Source organism: Lepus europaeus, chromosome 6 (assembly GCF_033115175.1).
Source record: "Lepus europaeus isolate LE1 chromosome 6, mLepTim1.pri, whole genome shotgun sequence".
NCBI lineage: Eukaryota > Metazoa > Chordata > Mammalia > Lagomorpha > Leporidae > Lepus > Lepus europaeus.
In genome coordinates this window covers 496,384-516,309 of record NC_084832.1, presented here as the reverse complement: position 1 = coordinate 516,309, position 19,926 = coordinate 496,384, and the positions used below count along the sequence as shown (strand labels likewise).

General features: G+C 60.7%; 1 protein-coding gene across 1 annotated transcript; it reads left to right on the top strand.

Moving 5' to 3' along the window:
• Positions 1-2,126: 2,126 nt before the first annotated feature.
• Positions 2,127-16,750, top strand: GRK1 (G protein-coupled receptor kinase 1). The gene is made up of 7 exons (XM_062195248.1): positions 2,127-2,825; positions 3,943-4,070; positions 4,775-4,932; positions 6,790-6,873; positions 12,278-12,402; positions 13,408-13,609; positions 16,452-16,750. Exons 1-7 carry the CDS (start codon positions 2,127-2,129, stop codon positions 16,748-16,750), a joined length of 1,695 nt encoding a protein of 564 aa, XP_062051232.1.
• Positions 16,751-19,926: the final 3,176 nt, after the last annotated feature.

Genomic DNA, 19,926 nt, shown 5'->3' with positions numbered 1-19,926 from the left:
CAGGTGTGGCTCAGCTGTGTTCCAGGTGTCTCAGTGGTGTTCCAGGTGTGCCCCAGCTGTGTTCCAGGTGTGCCCCAGGTGTGTCTCAGGTGTGGCCCAGGTGCTCAGGTGTGCCCCAGCTGTGTTCCAGGTGTCTCAGTGGTGTTCCAGGTGTGCCCCTGCTGTGTCCTGGGGGTGTGGCCCAGGCATCTCAGCTGTGTTCCAGGTGTCTCAGTGGTGTTCCAGGTGTGCCCTGCTGTGTCCTGGGTGTGTGGCCCAGGTATCTCAGCTGTGTTCCAGGTGTCTCAGTGGTATTCCAGGTGTGCCCTGCTGTGTCCTGGGTGTGTGCCCCAGGTATCTCAGGTGTGGCTCAGGTGTCTCAGTGGTGTTCCAGGTGTGCCCCTGCTGTGTCCTGGGGGTGTGGCCCAGGTATCTCAGGTGTGTCTCAGGTGTGGCCCAGGTGCTCAGGTGTGCCCCAGCTGTGTTCCAGGTGTCTCAGTGGTGTTCCAGGTGTGCCCCTGCTGTGTCCTGGGGGTGTGGCCCAGGTATCTCAGGTGTGGCTCAGGTGTGGCCCAGGTGCTCAGGTGTGCCCCAGCTGTGTTCCAGGTGTCTCAGTGGTGTTCCAGGTGTGCCCCTGCTGTGTCCTGGGGGTGTGGCCCAGGCATCTCAGCTGTGTTCCAGGTGGCTCAGTGGTGTTCCAGGTGTGGCCTGCTGTGTCCTGGGGGTGTGGCCCAGGTATCTCAGCTGTGTTCCAGGTGTCTCAGTGGTGTTCCAGGTGTGCCCTGCTGTGTCCTGGGGGTGTGGCCCAGGTATCTCAGGTGTGGCTCAGGTGTGGCCCAGGTGCTCAGGTGTGCCTCAGCTGTGTTCCAGGTGTCTCAGTGGTGTTCCAGGTGTGCCCTGCTGTGTCCTGGGGGTGTGGCCCAGGTATCTCAGGTGTGTTCCAGGTGTCTCAGTGGTGTTCCAGGTGTGCCTGCTGTGTCCTGGGGGTGTGGCCCAGGTATCTCAGCTGTGTTCCAGGTGTCTCAGTGGTGTTCCAGGTGTGCCCCTGCTGTGTCCTGGGGGTGTGGCCCAGGTATCTCAGCTGTGTTCCAGGTGTCTCAGTGGTGTTCCAGGTGTGCCCTGCTGTGTCCTGGGGGTGTGGCCCAGGTATCTCAGGTGTGGCTCAGGTGTGGCCCAGGTGCTCAGGTGTGCCCCAGCTGTGTTCCAGGTGTCTCAGTGGTGTTCCAGGTGTGCCCTGCTGTGTCCTGGGGGTGTGGCCCAGGTATCTCAGCTGTGTTCCAGGTGTCTCAGTGGTGTTCCAGGTGTGCCCTGCTGTGTCCTGGGGGTGTGGCCCAGGTATCTCAGCTGTGTTCCAGGTGTCTCAGTGGTGTTCCAGGTGTGGCCTGCTGTGTCCTGGGGGTGTGGCCCAGGCATCTCAGGTGTGGCTCAGGTGTGGCTCAGGTGTGTCCCTGGCTTCTGTATTCTCATTGCCTGCTTTGCTCTGGGTGGGCCTCAGTCTGGGGTCGCTCCTGGGTCGTCTTGTCCCTGGTTCTTTCTTTCACCTTAGCAAAGCTGCTGTCTGCAAGTCCCAGGCGAGAAGAAGAAAAACAATTCGGAGCTGGTGGTCTCGCCTTCAGAACCCCCTCCCCAGAAGCTGCTCTCCACATTCCTGTTATTGGCTGGTTTTCCTCTCACTCGCATTTTTCTTAAAACTAGAAATGGAGCATCATGGGGGAAACCAGCCAGCCATCGTCACGCAGTGAGTTTCTCCGCAGAAGTGGTCGGTTCCAGCCCTGCTGCTGGGCCGGGCGGTGGACAGATCAGCTCAGGATGAATCTCATGCTCCTCCCGGGGGTTTGCCCTTCCTGGGGGAAAACGAAGCCAGGCCCCAAGCTGAAGGTCCGTCTAATCCACCTCGGAGCGGCTTAGGGGATTGTCTGCACCTGCTGGTGACCCCTACGTGTCCTCGGTGACCCCGACTGGGATTTAGCCCAGTGCTGCGTCAGCCCTGGGTCGCAGGGGCTTCCCAGCAGGTGGCCAGCATCCTCGCCTCAGAGGACATCTCCCTCGTCCTGGGCGGGCAGGAACGGGCCACAGGCCAAGGACAGAGGGTCAGGCCTCAGCCGATGACTCCTTGTGCTTGAAGTGGGCGGGAGGTCAGCACCAGGATGGATTTCGGAGCCTTGGAGACGGTGGTGGCCAACTCTGCCTTCATCGCCGCCCGGGGCAGTTTCGATGGCAGCATCGCCCCGTCCTCCCGGGACAAGAAGTACCTGGCCAAGCTCAAGCTGCCCCCGCTGTCCAAGTGCGAGGGTCTCCGGGCTGGCCTCAGCCTGGAGTTCGACAGCCTGTGCACGGAGCAGCCCATTGGCAAGCGGCTCTTCCAGCAGTTCCTGGGGACGGACGGGAGGCATGTGCCGGCCCTGGAGCTCTGGAAGGACATTGAGGACTATGACACGGCCGACGACGACTTGCGGCCACAGAAGGCCCGGGCCATCCTGGCCGAGTACCTGGACCCGCAGGCCAAGCTCTTCTGCAGCTTCCTGGATGAGGGGACGGTGGCCAGGGTGAAGGAGGGGCCCGTGGCCAGCCAGGACGGCCTCTTCCAGCCACTGCTGCAGGCCACCCTGGCACACCTGAGCCAGGCCCCCTTCCAGGAGTACCTGGACAGCCTGTACTTCCTGCGCTTCCTGCAGTGGAAGTGGCTGGAGGCCCAGCCCATCGGGGAGGACTGGTTCCTGGACTTCAGGGTCCTGGGGAAAGGGGGCTTTGGGGAGGTGTCGGCCTGCCAGATGAAGGCAACCGGCAAGATGTATGCCTGCAAGAAGCTGAACAAGAAGCGGCTGAAGAAGAGGAAGGGCTACCAGGTGAGTGGGCGGCAGCCGCGGGCAGGCAGGGGGGATGTGCTGGGGTTCCGGCTGGGGCTCTGGCTGGGGTTCCAGCTGGGGTTCTGGCAGGCGGATGGGATGTGCTGGGGCTCTGGCTGGGGTTCTGGCTGGGGCTCCGGCAGGTGGAGGGGACTGGCTGAGGTTCCGGCTGGGGCTCTGGCAGGCGGAGGGGATGTGCTGGGGTTCCGGCTGGGGCTCCGGCAGGCGGAGGGGACTGGTTGAGGTTCCGGCTGGGGCTCCGGCTGGGGCTCCGGCTGGGGCTCCAGCTTGGTGGGAAGCCTGCTGAGAGTCGCAGGGGCCCCTGGCTGGCGTGTACATGGGGGCAGCGGTGCCTCGGCAGTGCCGTGCCTGCAAGCTCCGTCCCACCTGGTCGCTGTACCTTGGGCCGCGAGCTTGTGAGCCAGGAGTGAGTGGGAGGGAGAGCATTTTGTGGGGGCACTGTCCCTTGGGCTCCTGGCCCCCCTCTCGGGAAGCCCCTGCTGAAGCCCCGCTTCTGCTGCGACAGAGGCACACGAGGGCAGCAGGGCTGTGTCCGGCCGGCATCCCGGACACTCAGGGCGTGCAGGAGTGCTGCTCCCCGAACGCCACTGTTCCAGGGGCCGGGGTGGTGGGGCCCCTCCTGTTTGACCCCTGCCGTCGCTGGTGTCCATGTCCATCTGGGCAGGATCAGGGAAAGCTGCTTAGTCTTGGGGACGCAGCCCCTGGAGGCTCCTGGCTCCTGGCGTGGGTGGGGCCACACAGCAGCCGCCTCCTGAGTCTCGGCCCTTGACCCTGAGCCAGAGGTTAGCTGGGGTGTCGGTGGAAGTGACCGTGGCTGCTGTTGGATTCGAGGTGCGGTCAGTGCACGCCCGCCGGCCGTCTGCAGCGTGGGGAGTGGCTTGGGAAGAGGCATGGAGAGCGAGAGGGGTCTGGCAGGCTGAGCCTCCCCTGGCTGGGCTGGGCAGGACTCCCAAGTGCCCTGTGTGTGGACGGGGCACACGGCACACGACTTTAAAGTTTGACAGTCTGGCTTGAAATAGATTCCCCGCGCCGGTCTCCATGGCGCCCTCCCGCCCTCGGGCCCAGCGCGAGTTCTCTCCCCACGTCTGCCTCTCAGGGTGCCATGGTGGAGAAGAAGATTCTAGCAAAAGTGCACAGCCGGTTCATCGTGTCCTTGGCCTACGCGTTTGAAACCAGGACGGACTTGTGCCTGGTGATGACCATCATGAACGGCGGCGACGTGAGGTCCGCGGGCCTGGCGGGGCAGGGCGGGGACGTGGGGGTACACGGGCCTGGCGGGGCCGGGGCGGGGACGTGGGGGTACATGGGCCTGGCGGGGCCGGGGGGGGGACGTGGGGGTACACGGGCCTGGCGGGGCCGGGGGGGGGGGACGTGGGGGTACACGGGCCTGGCGGGGCCGGGGGGGGGGGACGTGGGGGTACACGGGCCTGGCGGGGCCGGGGGGGGGACGTGGGGGTACACGGGCCTGGCGGGGCCGGGGAGGGGGACGTGGGGGTACACGGGCCTGGCGGGGCAGGGCGGGGACGTGGGGGTACACGGGCCTGGCGGGGCCGGGGCGGTGATGTGGGGGTACACGGGCCTGGCGGGGCCGGGGAGGGGGACATGGGGGTACACGGGCCTGGCGGGGTGGGGTGGGGACGTGGGGGTACACGGGGCGGCTGGGGCCCGAGGCGGGGCCGGCTGGGGCCCGGGGCGGCGAGGTGAGGTACACGCGCCTGTCCGGGCCGGCCGGGGGCCCGCATGTGCCCAGCCTGCCTCCCCTTGCTGGCTCCCCAGTTGGCGCCCGGGCGGCGCTCCGTGCCATCTTGTTCCCGGCCTCGCTGGCTGCGGGCCTCCCTGGGCGGCCGCCTCACATTCTGCCCTCCCGCCGGCCCCCAGCAGGGGGCGCGGCTCTGGGTTGTGGCCGCAGCCCCGTGCTCTGCCCCCAGGTACCACATCTACAACGTGGATGAGGAGAACCCCGGCTTCCCCGAGCCGCGCGCCGTCTTCTACACGGCCCAGATCATCAGCGGCCTGGAGCACCTGCACCAGCGGCGCATCGTCTACCGCGACCTCAAGCCCGAGAACGTGCTGCTGGACAACGACGGTGAGCGCCAGAGGCCCGGATGCCCGCGGAGCCCTGCGGCCGTGGAGCTGGCACACACACGCGCGGGTGGAGGGGTCTGTTTATTCACAGCGGAGCTGGGGCCAAGCTGGGCCAGAGCAGACCTGGGGGGGACGGAGCTGTGAGCGGGTTGTCCCCAGATCCCAGCGTGGGCGTGGCCGGTGCTTGGCTCCTCTGCAGTCAGGCCAGGGAGGGTGTGTGGTGTGATGTGTGTGTGATGTGTGTGTGAGTGTGTGTGTGTGTGGTGGATGTATGTGTGTGTGGTGTGATTTGTGTAGTGTGCGTGGTGTGATGTGTGTGTGGTGTGATGTGATGGGTGTGATGTGTATGTGTGGTGTGTGTGTGTGTGTGTGTGGTGGATGTATGTGTGTGGTGTGATGTGTATGTGTGGTGTGTGTGTGGTGTGATGTGTGTGTGGTATGATGTATGTGGTATGTGAGTGGTGGATGTGTATGTGTGTTGTGTGTGATGTATGTGTGGTGTGATTGTGGTGTGATGTATGTGGTGTTGTGTGTGTGTGGTGTGATTTGTGTAGTGTATGTGGTGTGATGTGTGTGATGTGTATGTGTGATGTGTGTGTGTGTGGTGGATGTATGTGTGTGGTGTATGTGTGTGATGTGTATGTGTGTGGTATGTGAGTGGTGGATGTGTATGTGTGTGGTGTGATGTGTGTGATGTGTGTGGTGTGTGAGTGGTGGATGTGTGTGTGTGTGTGGTGGATGTATGTGTGTGGTGTGATGTGTGTGTGGTGTGATTGTGGTGTGATGTATGTGGTGTTGTGTGTGCGTGGTGTGATTTGTGTAGTGTATGTGGTGTGATGTGTATGTGTGATGTGTGTGTGTATGTGGTGGATGTATGTGTGTGGTGTGATGTGTGTGGTGTGGTGTGGTGTGTGTGATGTGTGATGTGTGTGGTGGATGTGTATGTATGTGGTGTGATGTGTGTGGTGTGATTTGTGTAGTGTGTGTGGTGTGATGTGTGTGTGGTTTTATGTTCATGTGTGGTGTGGTGTGTGTGATGTGTGATGTGTGTGGTATGTGAGTGGTGGATGTGTATGTGTGTGGTGTGATTGTGTAGTGTATGTGGTGTTATGTGTGTGTGGTGTGATTTGTGTAGTGTGTGCAGTGTGATGTGTGTGTGGTGTTATGTTCATGTGTGGTGTGATGTGTGTGATGTGTGATGTGTGTGGTATGTGAGTGGTGGATGTGTATGTATGTGGTGTGATTGTGTAGTGTATGTGGTGTTATGTGTGTGTGGTGTGATATGTGTGTGGTGTTATGTTCATGTGTGGTGTGATGTGTGTGATGTGTATTATGGTGTGGTGTGATGTGTGTGATGTGTATGTGTGGTGTGATGTGTGTGATGTGTATTATGGTGTGGTGTGATGTGTGTGATGTGTATGTGTGGTATGATGTGGGTGATATGTATGTGTGGTGTTATGTGTGTGGTGTGATGTGTGTGTGGTATGATGTGTGATGTATGTGGTGTGATGTGTGTGTGGTGTTATGTTCATGTGTGGTGTGATGTGTGTGTAGTGTGATGTGTGTGGTGTGTGTGTGGTGGATGTATGTGTGTGGTGTGATGTGTGTATAGTGTGATGTGATGTGTGTTATTGTGTGATGTGATGTGTGTGTGGTGTGATGTATGTGGTGTGACGTATGTGGTATGATGTGGGTGATATGTGTGTGTGGTGTTATGTGTGTGGTGTAATGTGACGTGTGTGGCGTGTGTGCACAGGGTAGTGTGTGTGCAGAGGTAGGTGATGGCCCCAAGTGGCCTAGACTTGCCAGGTGCCCAGATGCTGTGTGGTGGCGTCACCTCAGCTGTGTTTGCTCGCAGGCAATATCCGGATTTCCGACCTTGGGCTGGCTGTGGAGCTGAAGGAGGGGCAGACCAAGACCAAGGGCTACGCAGGGACCCCAGGTGAGGCTGAGGGCAGGGTGGGCTCCGCGGGCTGCACAGCTGGGAGCCTCGGCGCAGCCGTCTCTGGGGCTGGGGGAGGGTGGCTCAGGGGGATAGGGCAGGGCGAAGTGGCCCCTCACCCTCAAGGCAACAGCCATGGTCAGGTTGCACCCAGAGGCTCTGTGTTCCCTGCACACACACGCACACACACACACGCACCTTAAAAGTCCTATTGGTTTGACAGCTGTGCCTGCTGTCTGTGGTGGACGCTGCGTGTTGGTGCTGTGATGGCCGATGATGACCAGATGTGTCCCCAACATGAGGTTGTCCAGACCCTGATGGAGGTCGGAGCCCCGAGTCTTCAGGGGTCATGCCACAGAGTAGTGGGGACAGGGCCAGATGCATCACGCATGTCCTCAAAGGCTTCCAACAACACGCAGCCTGTGCGCTGTGTGCATGCATTTGGATGTGGAGATGTGTGTGCATATGCGCTTGCCAACCTGAACATGTACTTCTGTGCCAGAGTGCACACGTGTGACTATGCACGTGCCTGTGTTTGTGCATATGCGTGCACATCAATGTAGGTCTTTACATTGTAGACACACGTACACATGCGTGTCTCATGCATGCCAGCACATACATGTGCCGCTGCACACACATTCATGTCCGCATGCAAGTGCATTGCATGTATTGAGCGTGCACACACGTAGCCATGCATGTATCTCTTTTATGCTTTTTGCACGTGTGCACTTACATAAGTATGTCGGTATCTCCTTATGCACATGCATGTGTACATGTGTTTGGTCTCTGTGTGTGCACACATGTGAACATGTCACACATGTGTATGCACGTGTGAGTTCTGCTGCATCCCCCAGGCAGGAGGAGTGGGTAGGGTCTGTGTTCCAGGCCCCTCGCTTGTTGGCTGTGACCTTGGGGGAGCCTGTGCCCCTCTGAGCCTAGGGTGTGTTGTGAGCGTTGTGGTCACATCTGGCACCTGCGTGCAGCGGCCAGGCCGCACCCCCACTCCCACCTCTCTCCTGTGCACTCTCTGTGGCTTGACAGGATCAGGCTTGTTTCTGACAGGGCGTCCTATGGACTTTCTTTTCCACATGGGTTGTTTTGGCCTTGGGGAGGAAGTGCCGCCCCTGAGCTGGGGACTGTGCGGCGGCGATTTGGGTCTGGCGTGTGTCGTGGGATCCTCCGAATCCTTGCACTTGCGTCCGTCGCCCGGCTGCTCTCACCTGCAGCCTGGGGCCGGGCGTGGGGCGTCTGGACCGGAATGCCCACGTTCCTCTCAGTGCCAGGGAAGAGCGGCTGCACTGGCTCCTCCTGGCCACGCTGCGCTGCCTCAGCATGGGATTCAGGCTCCACCGAGGCCCCCCCGGGCTGGAAGCTCTGAGAAGAAGCCGGAAGCAGCTTGGCCTGGAGCAGCCCCGCAGCAGAAGGGGGTCCGCCCCGCCTACATTGTCCTGAGAGCCCGAGCCCCGTTCTGTCTGCAGAATGCACACGCTGATCCACACCAAAGCCAGGGTTTGAGGCGTTGAACCTTGGGGACCAGACTGACTTGCTCAGTGCCTGTAGCCACTAGAGGGCGCTGCTGCCTTTGTCCTGGCTTCCAGCCTGGGGTTTCTTCTGGAGTCAGGGGGATGCAGGACTCCAGCGCTGGGGCTTCCACTCTCTGCATCACAGACCCCACAAGTGTTGAAGTCGGGCAGCAGTTAGGAGCCTGGGTCAGCAAAGCCACAGAGTTGCCTTCTGGATCTTCCTCCCCTGCCCTTGGCCCGGCTAGGGCCACCCACAGCAGAGGCCCCACGTTTGGTCCCTGATCAGCCCACCAAAAGGCAGGGATCCGCTCCACACACAGCAGGTGGTCACTGCTCTGCCCTCAGCCTTTCCTGTGGGAGGGGCCGGTGTGATAAGAACCAGTGAGGAGACCAAGACGGAGTCCACCCTCCCTCTCCTCGCTCACTCGCCCACTCACCCACTTGCTTATCCACTCACTCTTCTCCCACTCACTGAACCTCTCACTCGCTCACTCACCCATTCAGTCCCAGTTACTCATTCCCATCCACTCGTGTGGTCACTGGCTCACTCATCCACTCCTCACTCACTCATTGATTTACTTTCCCACCCACTCACCCACTCACCCACTCACCCATGCACTCAGTCGCTCTTTCACTCTGTCTCCCATCCACTCTCTCACGCCCTCTCTCCCTCCTCCACTTGCTGGGTGGCATCTGACGGGATGCTCAAGAGTACACGGGGCTGAGACACAGAGCAGTCGGGAGCCCCGGCTGCTGGGCTGGGCCTACGCCTCTGCCTGTGGAACAGTCCTGAGTCCCCTCTGGTTACTCCTTGGGTGGGAGGGGCACCTCAGGTGCACGGAGCACTGCAGGGTAGGTACCGTCATCCCTGCAGAGGGCCTGGGGCTGGGCCCAGTTCGGCAGGCAGAGTGCTGGGCAGGGAGGCATCTGGTTTTGCTGTAGCCGGGAAGGTGACTGGCAGGAAAGAGTGGGGGGGAGGTTCTGGAGGGAGCAAAGGAGCCGGGGAGGGTGTGGCTGGAGCTGACAGGTGGCCCAGCAACAGGCACCTGCTGGGAGCTACTTCACTGAGGACACCCTGAGGCCATGGTGGGCTTGGGCAGCCTGGCAGCACCCACGGGCAGCCCAGAGAAGCCGCTCCACTGGACCCGTGTGCTCTGCTGGGGGGAGGAGCACCAGTGAGGAGCCTGCATGGGAGCCTGGCAGGGGCGGGCTCCGGGCAGGTGCAGAGGGGACAATGCCCTCAGGGTCATGGAGACCTGGTTTCCACAAAGCAGAGGGCGTGTCGGTAAGATGTTGCTGCCAGGCGTTGGCCAGTACAGGCTGTCCGTGGCATCTCAGGAGTCTCGGTGACCGTTGACAAGATGCTAACAATGAGGACACCAGACCCTGGTGAGACCCACCGGCAGCCACGCTCTCCAGGCAATGGAGCGGAATTGGGTGAAGTGTTTGGAAGTAGCTATGGGATGTTTTCATGGTCCAGGCAGGTGCCTGAACACATGTGTTACTTTCTCTGCTGAAGTCCTAGTGTTGGGCAGCAAGGGGTTTTCCCAAAAGCACACACACATGTCCACATGGACAGCAGCAGCGCCGTGGTAGCCAGAGGTGGGCAGTGGGCGGGGGGGAGGTGTGCTGGTGCAGCCTTGAGAAGGCCCCAGCAGTCTGAGTGACCGGCGAGGGCGGCATCTGCCGTGGGCCGATTGACTGAGGGCAGCTGCATCTCCTTAATGTCCGTCCTCCTCACACAACCCCTGGCGCGGTCTCTGATGTGCCTTGTTCTGATGCCTCGTTCTCTGGAGACGACACTGACTGGAAGCCTCTGAGATGGACACCCCGGTGGGTGGAGGGCCAGCCGTGCAGGGAGGGGCTCAGGTCCCTGAGCTTCCCCAGGCCTCACCTCCAGCTGAGCTCAGGACCGTGGAGGCCGCCTCTGCAGGCTGACTGGTTCAAGGGGGAAAGTCTGGAGGTGGTGAGGGAGACACTTCCCTGACAAAAGAACCCAGGGTGCCTCCTTCCCCTGAGGCATGGTCACCACCGCACCACATCCAGCATCTGTGCCGTCCTGGCTTAGATACCAGCCAGCCCCCGAAGACCACCAAGCTCTGAGGACAGCTAGAAGCAAAGCAGTGGAGGGGACGTGACTCACGGGGAGCAAGACCACAGAGGGGACGAGAACTGAGGCCCAAGTGATGCTCACCTCCGCGGGAGCAGGGTGCTCTGGAAGTGATCGCAGGAGGGAGGAGAGAGACATAGCGCAGTCTGAGCGAAGGTTGGGTTTCACCCAGAAAGCGACTGGTGGAAAACAGGACAAAGCACATGATGTCAGACCCGCCCAGAAAGTCCAATGCTTGGACAGCAGTTGTCCTGCAGAGAAAGAAGATGTGTGGAGAGGGGAGAGGCCCCTGGAGTATGTCCAGAGAATTCCCAGAGGGAGCAGCCTGAGTTTCCACATGGAAACACCCTGCACACGGTGGACATGGACCCTATAGAGCACTGATGTGAGCAGGGACAGAGGGGAGCCACCAGCCTCCAGGAGGTGTGGGGGCCGGAGTGGCCTTGACCTCCTCCAGTAATGCTGCAGCAAGGAGGCAAGGGAGCCGAGAGATGAGTCACAACCCAGATTTTTATACCCAGCCAAACCAGCCGCCAAACGTTAGTCTAGTTAGTGTGAAGTTCTTGGAAACAGTGCTCAGCTGTCTTCCTCAGGGAACTGCTGGACAAGACTCAGGGAGCACAGAGGGGCTGTACCTGGGACAAGGCCAGAAAGTTGCAGAGGTTCAGGGTGATGGGAGGGTCCAGACTGGAGTGGGAAAGAAGGTTCTGGAAGACTTTCTCATGTGGGTGAGACTGATGAAATACTGAATGGATCAGAGGATCGTCTGTTATAGCATTTGGGGTTGAATTGATGACAAATACCCAGAAAACACGTTGGAAATGTGACTGGGTTGAATTTCTGTCTCGGGGAGACCAGGGTCTGCCGGTGCTGGGGGCACAGCTCCCCCAGAGCCACGTTGGCGAGGAGCCAGGGGAGACACACAGACACAGGTCACATGGGCCCCAACCTCGAGGTGGGAGTGAGGCCGAGGAGAAGGCTTGGGACAACACTCAGCTTTGAAAAACGGCCACGCCCACTGAGGGTGCCTCTGTGTGCAGGAGCGACTTGGGTACCAACAAGGATGTTAAAAAAAACAACCAGGTGGATGAGTAGTGCATTCGCCTGCCAAGCCAAAGGGCAGTGTGGGGCCTGGGTGGGTCCCTGGCCATCGCCTGCATCTCTGTCACCCAGCACTGGGTCCTCAGCACTCTGGGGACCACATGAGGTCAAGCTGTGTGCACTTGCAGGCACAGGTGTCAGCGTGGGCCCTGTGGCTGTGCAGGTGCAGGTGTTGGGGCACTGCAGGTGCTGACAAGCTGATGCAGGTCATTCGGGGCCAGGGGCTCCAGATAAGCGTGCAGGACCTGGTGCTGGACGTCAGTCAGCCCTTGGGATGTCTGGACTTTGAGCTGTCCTGTGTCCTTCCTGGAAGAATGGGGTCAGAGGTGGCTCTCAGTGCCTATCCCTGCACCTGCCTGCCCCAGCCCCACGTCTGCTGTTGTGCTGTGTGCTGTCCCCACTGCCCTGAGTATGAGGGGTGGGGGCAGAGCAGGTGCAGGCCCTCGTGTGGAGTGGGCTCCTTCACCACGGGACGTTGGCCGCATCTGGAGGCGTTTTTGATCCTTGTAGTGGGGAGCAGTGCTAGACAGGGAGAGTGCACAGGGCAGCCCCGAGCATGCCCGGGCCCCGAGTGTCAGCAGCACAGGGCTCCTGGGCATCGGGGCTGCAGTGAGCGCTGGGTGAGGGCAGCTCAGCGGCTGCCCTGAGCTCACTCTGTGTGCGCGGGCAGGGTTCATGGCCCCCGAGCTGCTGCGCAGTGAGGAGTACGACTTCTCCGTGGACTACTTCGCCTTGGGGGTGACGCTGTACGAGATGATTGCCGCCAGAGGACCCTTCCGGGCCCGAGGAGAGAAGGTAGGGGACTGCGGCGTGGATGTGGGTGGCCGCCCCGGCACTGCTGCTCCAGGCCTGGGTGTGAGGGGCACATGCTGGAGGTGGTTCCTGCCTCCATGGTGACTCCCCCAGGTCAGTGGGAGAGGCAGCCGGGTCTGGGGTCCTGAGGTCTGCTGTGGGGCTGCCCAAGCCTCACTCCCTCCTGCCCAAGGCCAGCTGTGGCAGGAGCAACACCCGCAGAGAAGGGGCTGTCTCTTGGCTTCCTACTGTGGGTCCTGGGCAGCCTGAGGGGACTCGGTGACACAGCTGTTGTGGCTGCAGGTGCCCAGCAGGGTCAGGACAGGAGATTCCTGGGCCAACCCACAGCCTGGCTCCCGTCAGATCCATGTCCCCAGGTGGAGCCTCATGGCTCCCCAGTGGCTGCTCTGTGCATCCTGGAGGGAGGTGGAGGTCCAGTGGGCTGCGCCTGCCCTGTTACACCCGCTCTGCGCCCTTTCTGTTCTGTCCACCTGGGTCTCCGTGTCACCCCAGCCCTGGCCCTGGGACCCCAGAACCACAGAGCACACTGGGGGTTGGGGAGAAACCAGTGTTACGCTCCAGGCAAACAGGGCAATGCTGGCTTCTTCCGGAGCAGGGCCTTTGGAAAGGCTGAGCCTCTGGGGCCTCTGCCTGGGGTCCTGCCCACCGTCTATTCCTCCCTGAGGTGGGGGTCCCAGCCCCTGAGGCCCCACCCTGCTCTCTCCACGCAGGTGTCAGAGCAAAGTGCGTTCCGATCTGCCAGGAGCTGGCATGCTCGCTGGACTCCGACAGCCGCGCTGTCCTGGACGGGCACAGAGCACAGGGCACGGGGCGGGGCTCTTGGGTGCAGGGGTGTGCACAGCCTGGACTCCCCAGGCGCCGTTGCTGCTGCACACTGCACACCCCGGTGGGCGTGGCTGTAAGTGGTGCTCACTGGAGCCCACTGGACAGATGTGCCTCTCTGAGGCCGGGGCTGCGGGGTCTGAGAGCCTGTGTCTGCCCACGCAGGTGGAGAACAAGGAGCTCAAGCAGCGCATCCTGTCGGAGGCCGTCTCGTACCCCGAGAAGTTCAGCGCAGCCAGCAAGGACTTCTGCGAGGCACTGCTGGAGAAGGACCCCGAGAAGCGCCTGGGCTTCAGCGACGGGTCCTGCGACCGGCTCCGCACCCAGCCCCTCTTCAAAGACATCAACTGGAGGCAGCTCGAGGCTGGTACGGCTAATGCCCAGGCCTGGGCCGGGACCCCGGGAGCTGTGGTACTGTCACTCACCCCAGGCCTGGACCAGGACCCCAGGAGCTGTGGTACTGTCACTCACCCCAGGCCTGGGCCAGGACCCCAGGAGCTGTGGTACTGTCACATACCCTAGGCCTGGGCTGGGACCCCGGGAGCTGTGGTACTGTCACATACCCTAGGCCTGGGCTGGGACCCCGGGAGCTGTGGTACTGTCACTTACCCTAGGCCTGGCCCAGGACCCCGGGAGCTGTGGTACTGTCACTTACCCTAGGCCTGGCCCAGGACCCCAGGAGCTTGGTACTGTCACTTACCCTAGGCCTGGCCCAGGACCCCGGGAGCTGTGGTACTGTCGCATACCCTAGGCCTGGCCCAGGACCCCAGGAGCTGTGGTACTGTCACATACTCTAGGCCTGGGCTGGGACCCCAGGAGCTGTGGTACTGTCACACACCCCAGGTTTGGGCCAGGACCACAGGAGCTGTGGTACTGTCATGTGCCCCAGGCTTGGGCCAGGACCCTGGGATCTGTGGTACTGTCACTCACCCCAGGCCTGGGCCAGGACTCTGGGAACTGTGGTACTGTCACATACCCTAGGGCTGGGCCAGGACCCCGGGAGCTGTGGTATTGTCACACACCCCAGGCCTAGGCCAGGACCCCGGGAGCTGTGGTACTGTCACACACCCCAGGCTTGGGCCGGTTCCCCGGGAGCTGTGGTACTGTCACACAGCCCAGGCCTGGGCCAGGACCCCGGGAGCGGTGGTACTGTCACATACCCCAGGCCTGGGCCAGGACCCCGGGAGCTTGGTACTGTCACATACCCTAGGCCTGGGCCAGGACCCCGGGAGCTGTGGTACTGTCACATACCCCAGGCCTGGGCCAGGACCCCAGGAGCTGTGGTACTGTCACATACCCTAGGCCTGGGCTGGGACCCCGGGAGCTGTGGTACTGTCACTCACCCCAGGCCTGGGCTGGGACCCCGGGAGCCGTGGTACTGTCACACACCCCAGGCTTGGGCCAGGACCCCGGGAGCTGTGGTACTGTCACACAGCCCAGGCCTGGGCCAGGACCCCGGGAGCTGTGGTACTGTCACACAGCCCAGGCCTGGGCCAGGACCCCGGGAGCTGTGGTACTGTCACACAGCCCAGGCCTGGGCCAGGACCCCGGGAGCTGTGGTACTGTCACACACCCCAGGCCTGGGCCAGGACCCCGGGAGCTTGGTACTGTCACATACCCCAGGCCTGGGCCAGGACCCCCGGAGCTGTGGTACTGTCACATACCTTAGGCCTGGGCCAGGACCCCGGGAGCTGTGGTAATGTCACATACCCTAGGCCTGGGCCAGGACCCCGGGAGCTGTGGTACTGTCACTCACCCCAGGCCTGGGCCAGGACCCCGGGAGCTGTGGTACTGTCACACAGCCCAGGCCTGGGCCAGGACCCCGGGAGCTGTGGTACTGTCACACACCCCAGGCCTGGGCCAGGACCCCAGGAGCTGTGGTACTGTCACACACCCCAGGCTTGGGCCGGTTCCCCGGGAGCTGTGGTACTGTCACACAGCCCAGGCCTGGGCCAGGACCCCGGGAGCTTGGTACTGTCACATACCCTAGGCCTGGGCCAGGACCCCGGGAGCTGTGGTACTGTCACTTACCCTAGGCCTGGGCTGGGACCCCGGGAACTGTGGTACTGTCGCATACCCTAGGCCTGGGCTGGGACCCCGGGAACTGTGGTACTGTCACATACCCTAGGCCTGGGCTGGGACCCCGGGAGCTGTGGTACTGTCACATACCCTAGGCCTGGGCCAGGACACCGGGAGCTGTGGTACTGTCACACATCCCAGACCTGGGCCAAGGACCCTTGGGAGCCACCCTGCCTATGGTGAAGATGTCGGCAGAGCCCTGGGGCACCACCGCAGCCACTCTCCTGCCCACAGTCCCAGTGCCCCCCTGGTGGGTCTAGGACCAGGTGTGAGGGCCGAGGTCTGTGCAGGATAACAGGCTGGAAACCTCTGACCCAAACATACAAAGCTGCGTGTTTCACTCCATGCCTGTGTGCAAAGGGGCCGCTAACCCAGCCATGGCCTCTGCCTGGGGGTGAGGGGCTCCTGCACTGCCATCCTTTACCGTCCCGTTGCCTGCAGCAGAGACTGTGTACCTGTGTGTGTGGGTATTCATGGTGTGCACCTGTGCCTGTGTATGTGTGTGGTTGGGCTTGTGTGTGTCTGAGACATGTAGACGCCCCCCCCACCCGGGGACACGGCAGTCAGGCTGTGACGTGCTACAGGGCATGCAGTCCGGTGCAGCCAGCACTCGATGCCCCCACAGCCTTCCTAAGGCTGCCTCCACCCAAGAGAGCTGTCAGGATGGAGTGGGCAGGGTGGGTGTGGCCTGAGAGCCTGAGGATGGGGCCTCCAGGGCCTAGAGTGAGGTGGGGCCCCAACCCCCTGGGAAGGAGCCCAGCTGTCAGAGGTCTGGGTCTGGAAGTGCCAGGTGGGACACACGGGGCTGCAGGAACCTAGGCAGGAACAGGGCCGGTCCCGGGCCACTGCCTGGTCTTCGTGGAAGCTGGCTCCAGGTGCAGCCAGGGCAGGGCCACGGGTGCTGAGGAGGAAGGGGTGCGAGGGGCGTGGTGACACCTAGGGACCCAGCCCCGGCACACTGGGAAGAGGAGCCGGCCTCAGGGATGGTTGGTGAGCTGAGCTTGATGTCTGACAGTGCCGGGCGGGGCAGGAGGGGGGCCCATGGGGAGGGTGGGGTGAGGCTCTGGACTGTGCAGCGGATGGGGGCAGCCTCACGGTGCGCCCGGCTCAGCCTCTCCGTGTGTTCACAGGGATGCTGATCCCGCCTTTCATCCCGGACTCCAGGACGGTCTACGCCAAGAACATCCAGGACGTCGGTGCCTTTTCCACCGTCAAAGGTGTGGTCTTTGACAAGACAGACACAGAATTCTTTCAGGAGTTTGCCACCGGCAACTGCCCCATTCCCTGGCAGGAGGAGATGATCGAGACGGGCATCTTTGGGGACCTGAACGTGTGGCGTGCCGATGGGCAGATGCCGGACGACATGAAGGGGATCGCCGCGGAGGAGGCAGCCCCGGCCTCCAAATCGGGGATGTGTCTGGTCTCCTAGACCACTCCCCAGAGCCACGTGCACAGAGGAAGGGCCGTTCATCGGGCAGTGAGAAGGGACTGAGCCGTCCTGGGACACGAGCGGGGTCCAGCCGTGCATGGGCAGTGGCCCCTCTGCCCAGGGCCTCTTGAGCTGCCTCCCCCAGAGGCACAAGGAAGAGAAAGCCCAGGCTGGCGTGGAGCAGCGGACCCTGCTCTGGGGCTGCAGCGACAGCTTTGGCCCCATTTCACCTTGTAAACACTCAGACATGGGGTGCTGGTCCTGGGGAAGGGAAAACACAGGTGCTCAGTGCTCTCAGCTGAGCCCACCCCACATTCAGAGACAGCCATGGTGAGCGCCTGTCCCCACACAGCCATGCCTGTGTATGAGCGACTGTGTCCCCGCACAGCTGTGCCGTGTATGAGTGACTGTCCTCACACAGCTGTGCCACGTGTAGTGTCTGTCCTCACACAGCCGTGATCTGTGTGGTGAGCGACTGTCCTCACGCAGATGTGTCCTGTGTATGAGTGACTGTGTCCTCACACAGCCGTGATCTGTGTGGTGAGCGACTGTCCTCACACAGCCATGCCGTGTGTATGAGTGACTGTGTCCTCACACAGTTGTGCCATGTGTGTGACTATCTCCTCACACAGATGTGCCCTGTGTATGAGTGACTGTGTCCTCACACAGCCATGCCGTGTGTGTGAACAACTGTGTCCTCCCACAGCCATGTCCCGTGTATGAGTGACTGTGTCCTCACACAGCCATGCCCTGTGTATGAGTGACTGTGTCCTCACACAGTTGTGCCATGTGTGTGACTATCTCCTCACACAGATGTGCCCTGTGTATGAGCGACTGTGTCCTCACACAGCCATGTCCTGTGTATGAGCGACTGTGTCCTCCCACAGCCATGTCCCGTGTATGAGCGACTGTGTCCTCACACAGCCATGTCCCGTGTATGAGCGACTGTGTCCTCACACAGCCATGTCCCGTGTATGAGCGACTGTGTCCTCACACGACCATGTCCCATGTATGAGCAACTGTGTCCCCACACAGCCATGTCCTGTGTATGACTGACTGTGTCCTCACAGTTGTGCCCTGTGTATGAGTGACTGTTCTCACACAGCTGATGCTATGTGGGATGGACTTCTGTGTCTTCAGACAGCTGATGCCACATGTGATGGGTACCCATGTCTTTTAATTAATTTATTTACTTTGATAGAGTTATATAGAGAGGGAGAGACATATATTTATATATGTATATATATACACACACACACATATATATATATATATATATATATATATATATATATATTTAGCTACTAGTTCACTCTCCAGATGGCTGCAATGGCCTGCACTGGCCCAAGCTAAAGCCAGGAGGCAGGAGTTCCATCTGAGTCTCTTATGTGGGTGATAGGGGCCCAAACTGTTGGGCCATCCTCTTCAGCTTTTCCCAGGCCATTATCTGGGAACTGGATTGGGAGTGTAGCACATAGTCACCAACTGGCGCCCATGTGGGATGGTACCCATATCTTTAGATATCTTCAGTGTGGTGGACCCCTGTGTCCCAGACAGTTAACTCCATGTGTGGTAGATGCCCATGTCCTCAGAGAGCCAACACTACGGATAGTGGACCCCTGTATCTCAGACCATCAATTCTATGTGTGACAGGTCCCATGTCCTTAGAAAATGTCCTCAACCAACTCCATGAGTAATGGAATCTGTGTCCTCACTCAACTCCATGTGTGGCAGACCCCGTGTCCTTAGTCAACTCCTTGTGTGGTGGAACCTGTGTACTCAGTCAATGTCACATGTGGCAGAACCTGTGCTCTCAGTCAATGCCATGTGTGGTGGAACCTATGTACTCAATGCCATGTGTGGCAGAACCCATGTACTCAGTCAACTCCTTGAGTGGTGGAACCTGTGTCCTCAGTGAATGCCACGTGTGGTGGATGTCTGTGTCCTCAGTGAACGCCACGTGTGGTGGATGTCTGTGTCCTCTGACAGTGTGCTGGACATCCATGCCCTGAGACACAGCTGCTCCTCCTCGTCCCCTGTGAGATAAGATGACCTTGGCAACCAGCAATTCTGGGAGATTGTTGATTGTAGCCCAGACTGGGACCCAGCTACCTCCTGTTTGGTTTTAGAGCCTCTGAGGGAAGACTAGTCATCCACCAAGGCCCTGAGTCACAAACACTTCTTAGGGTTAGCTGGGACAAACCCCAAGTTAGACTGGTTAGCAGGAATGTTGTGTCTCCTCTAGAAATAGCCGGCACACATGAGGACTGTGCCTGGAGCCCACCATTGGAATGTCACAATAAACCTCGGCACATCCCCTACTCTGATCCTGAGCGTCTGACCCTGTGTTCATAGAATGCTCTGGAAGGGCCTGGGAGGGTGTCTGGTGCTGCACAGGGACATTGCCTGAGCAGCCCAGAGCGATGGGCATGGCTAGATCCTCATTCCCTTCCTGCCCCGTTTTCCAAGGGTTACTCACCAGGCACGTCCTTACCCCATCCTGCCCTTTCCAGAGGGTTACACGCGGAGTAGGCCTCACCCGCGTGCTGCCTGTTGTCAGTGGGGCGGGCACTGATTAGGTCGTTGCTGTTCGACTTCACTGCACTCTGGAGAAAGAGCTCATTCTGTTGTTTCTCTGCCCATCTTAATCTGCTCGGGGTTCCACTGGCCCTGGATGGAGTGGTTCCCAGTGGCCACCATCCACCCGTGGGCTGCCAGGACTTGGACTTGTGCTGTCGGGGTGGAGACAGCAGCAGGACCTGGGTGCCCAGCAAGGGCCTCTCTGCTTTTGCCTTGCGGTGGCCACAGGCAAACACAGGGCATCCGTCAGATAAACAAGCCCTTCTCAGGTGTGAGTTGTCCCGTGCTACATCTGGGACTCACGCGTACTGACAACCTTTGTGGTTATCTGAAATTCAGGTTAGGGGAGCCTGGGGTGGGGGGGTTGCTGAAGTTGCTAATCTGTCGCACTTGATGTTTACTGCGGTTACACAGTGTCATGTGTATACAGATGGAAGGCCTTGGCTACCAGTCTTCTCTCTGGCCCTCACCACTTCATCCCTAAGGCAGCCACCGTGGCCTGGATGTGTTCCCTCCAAACCCGCCCCATGACAGCACCTGGGGAGGTAGGGAGACCCGAGCCAGTGCCCTCACTGTGTGTTGAGGTGTGACGTCAC

Excerpts from the sequence above, each read along its gene's own strand:
- GRK1 (XM_062195248.1), top strand. The coding sequence starts at position 2,127 with ATGGATTTCGGAGCCTTGGAGACGGTGGTGGCCAACTCTGCCTTCATC. Across the intron at positions 2,826-3,942 it reads AGAAGAGGAAGGGCTACCAG|GGTGCCATGGTGGAGAAGAA; the intron begins GTGAGTGGGCGG and ends TCTGCCTCTCAG. Across the intron at positions 6,874-12,277 it reads GGGCTACGCAGGGACCCCAG|GGTTCATGGCCCCCGAGCTG; the intron begins GTGAGGCTGAGG and ends GTGCGCGGGCAG.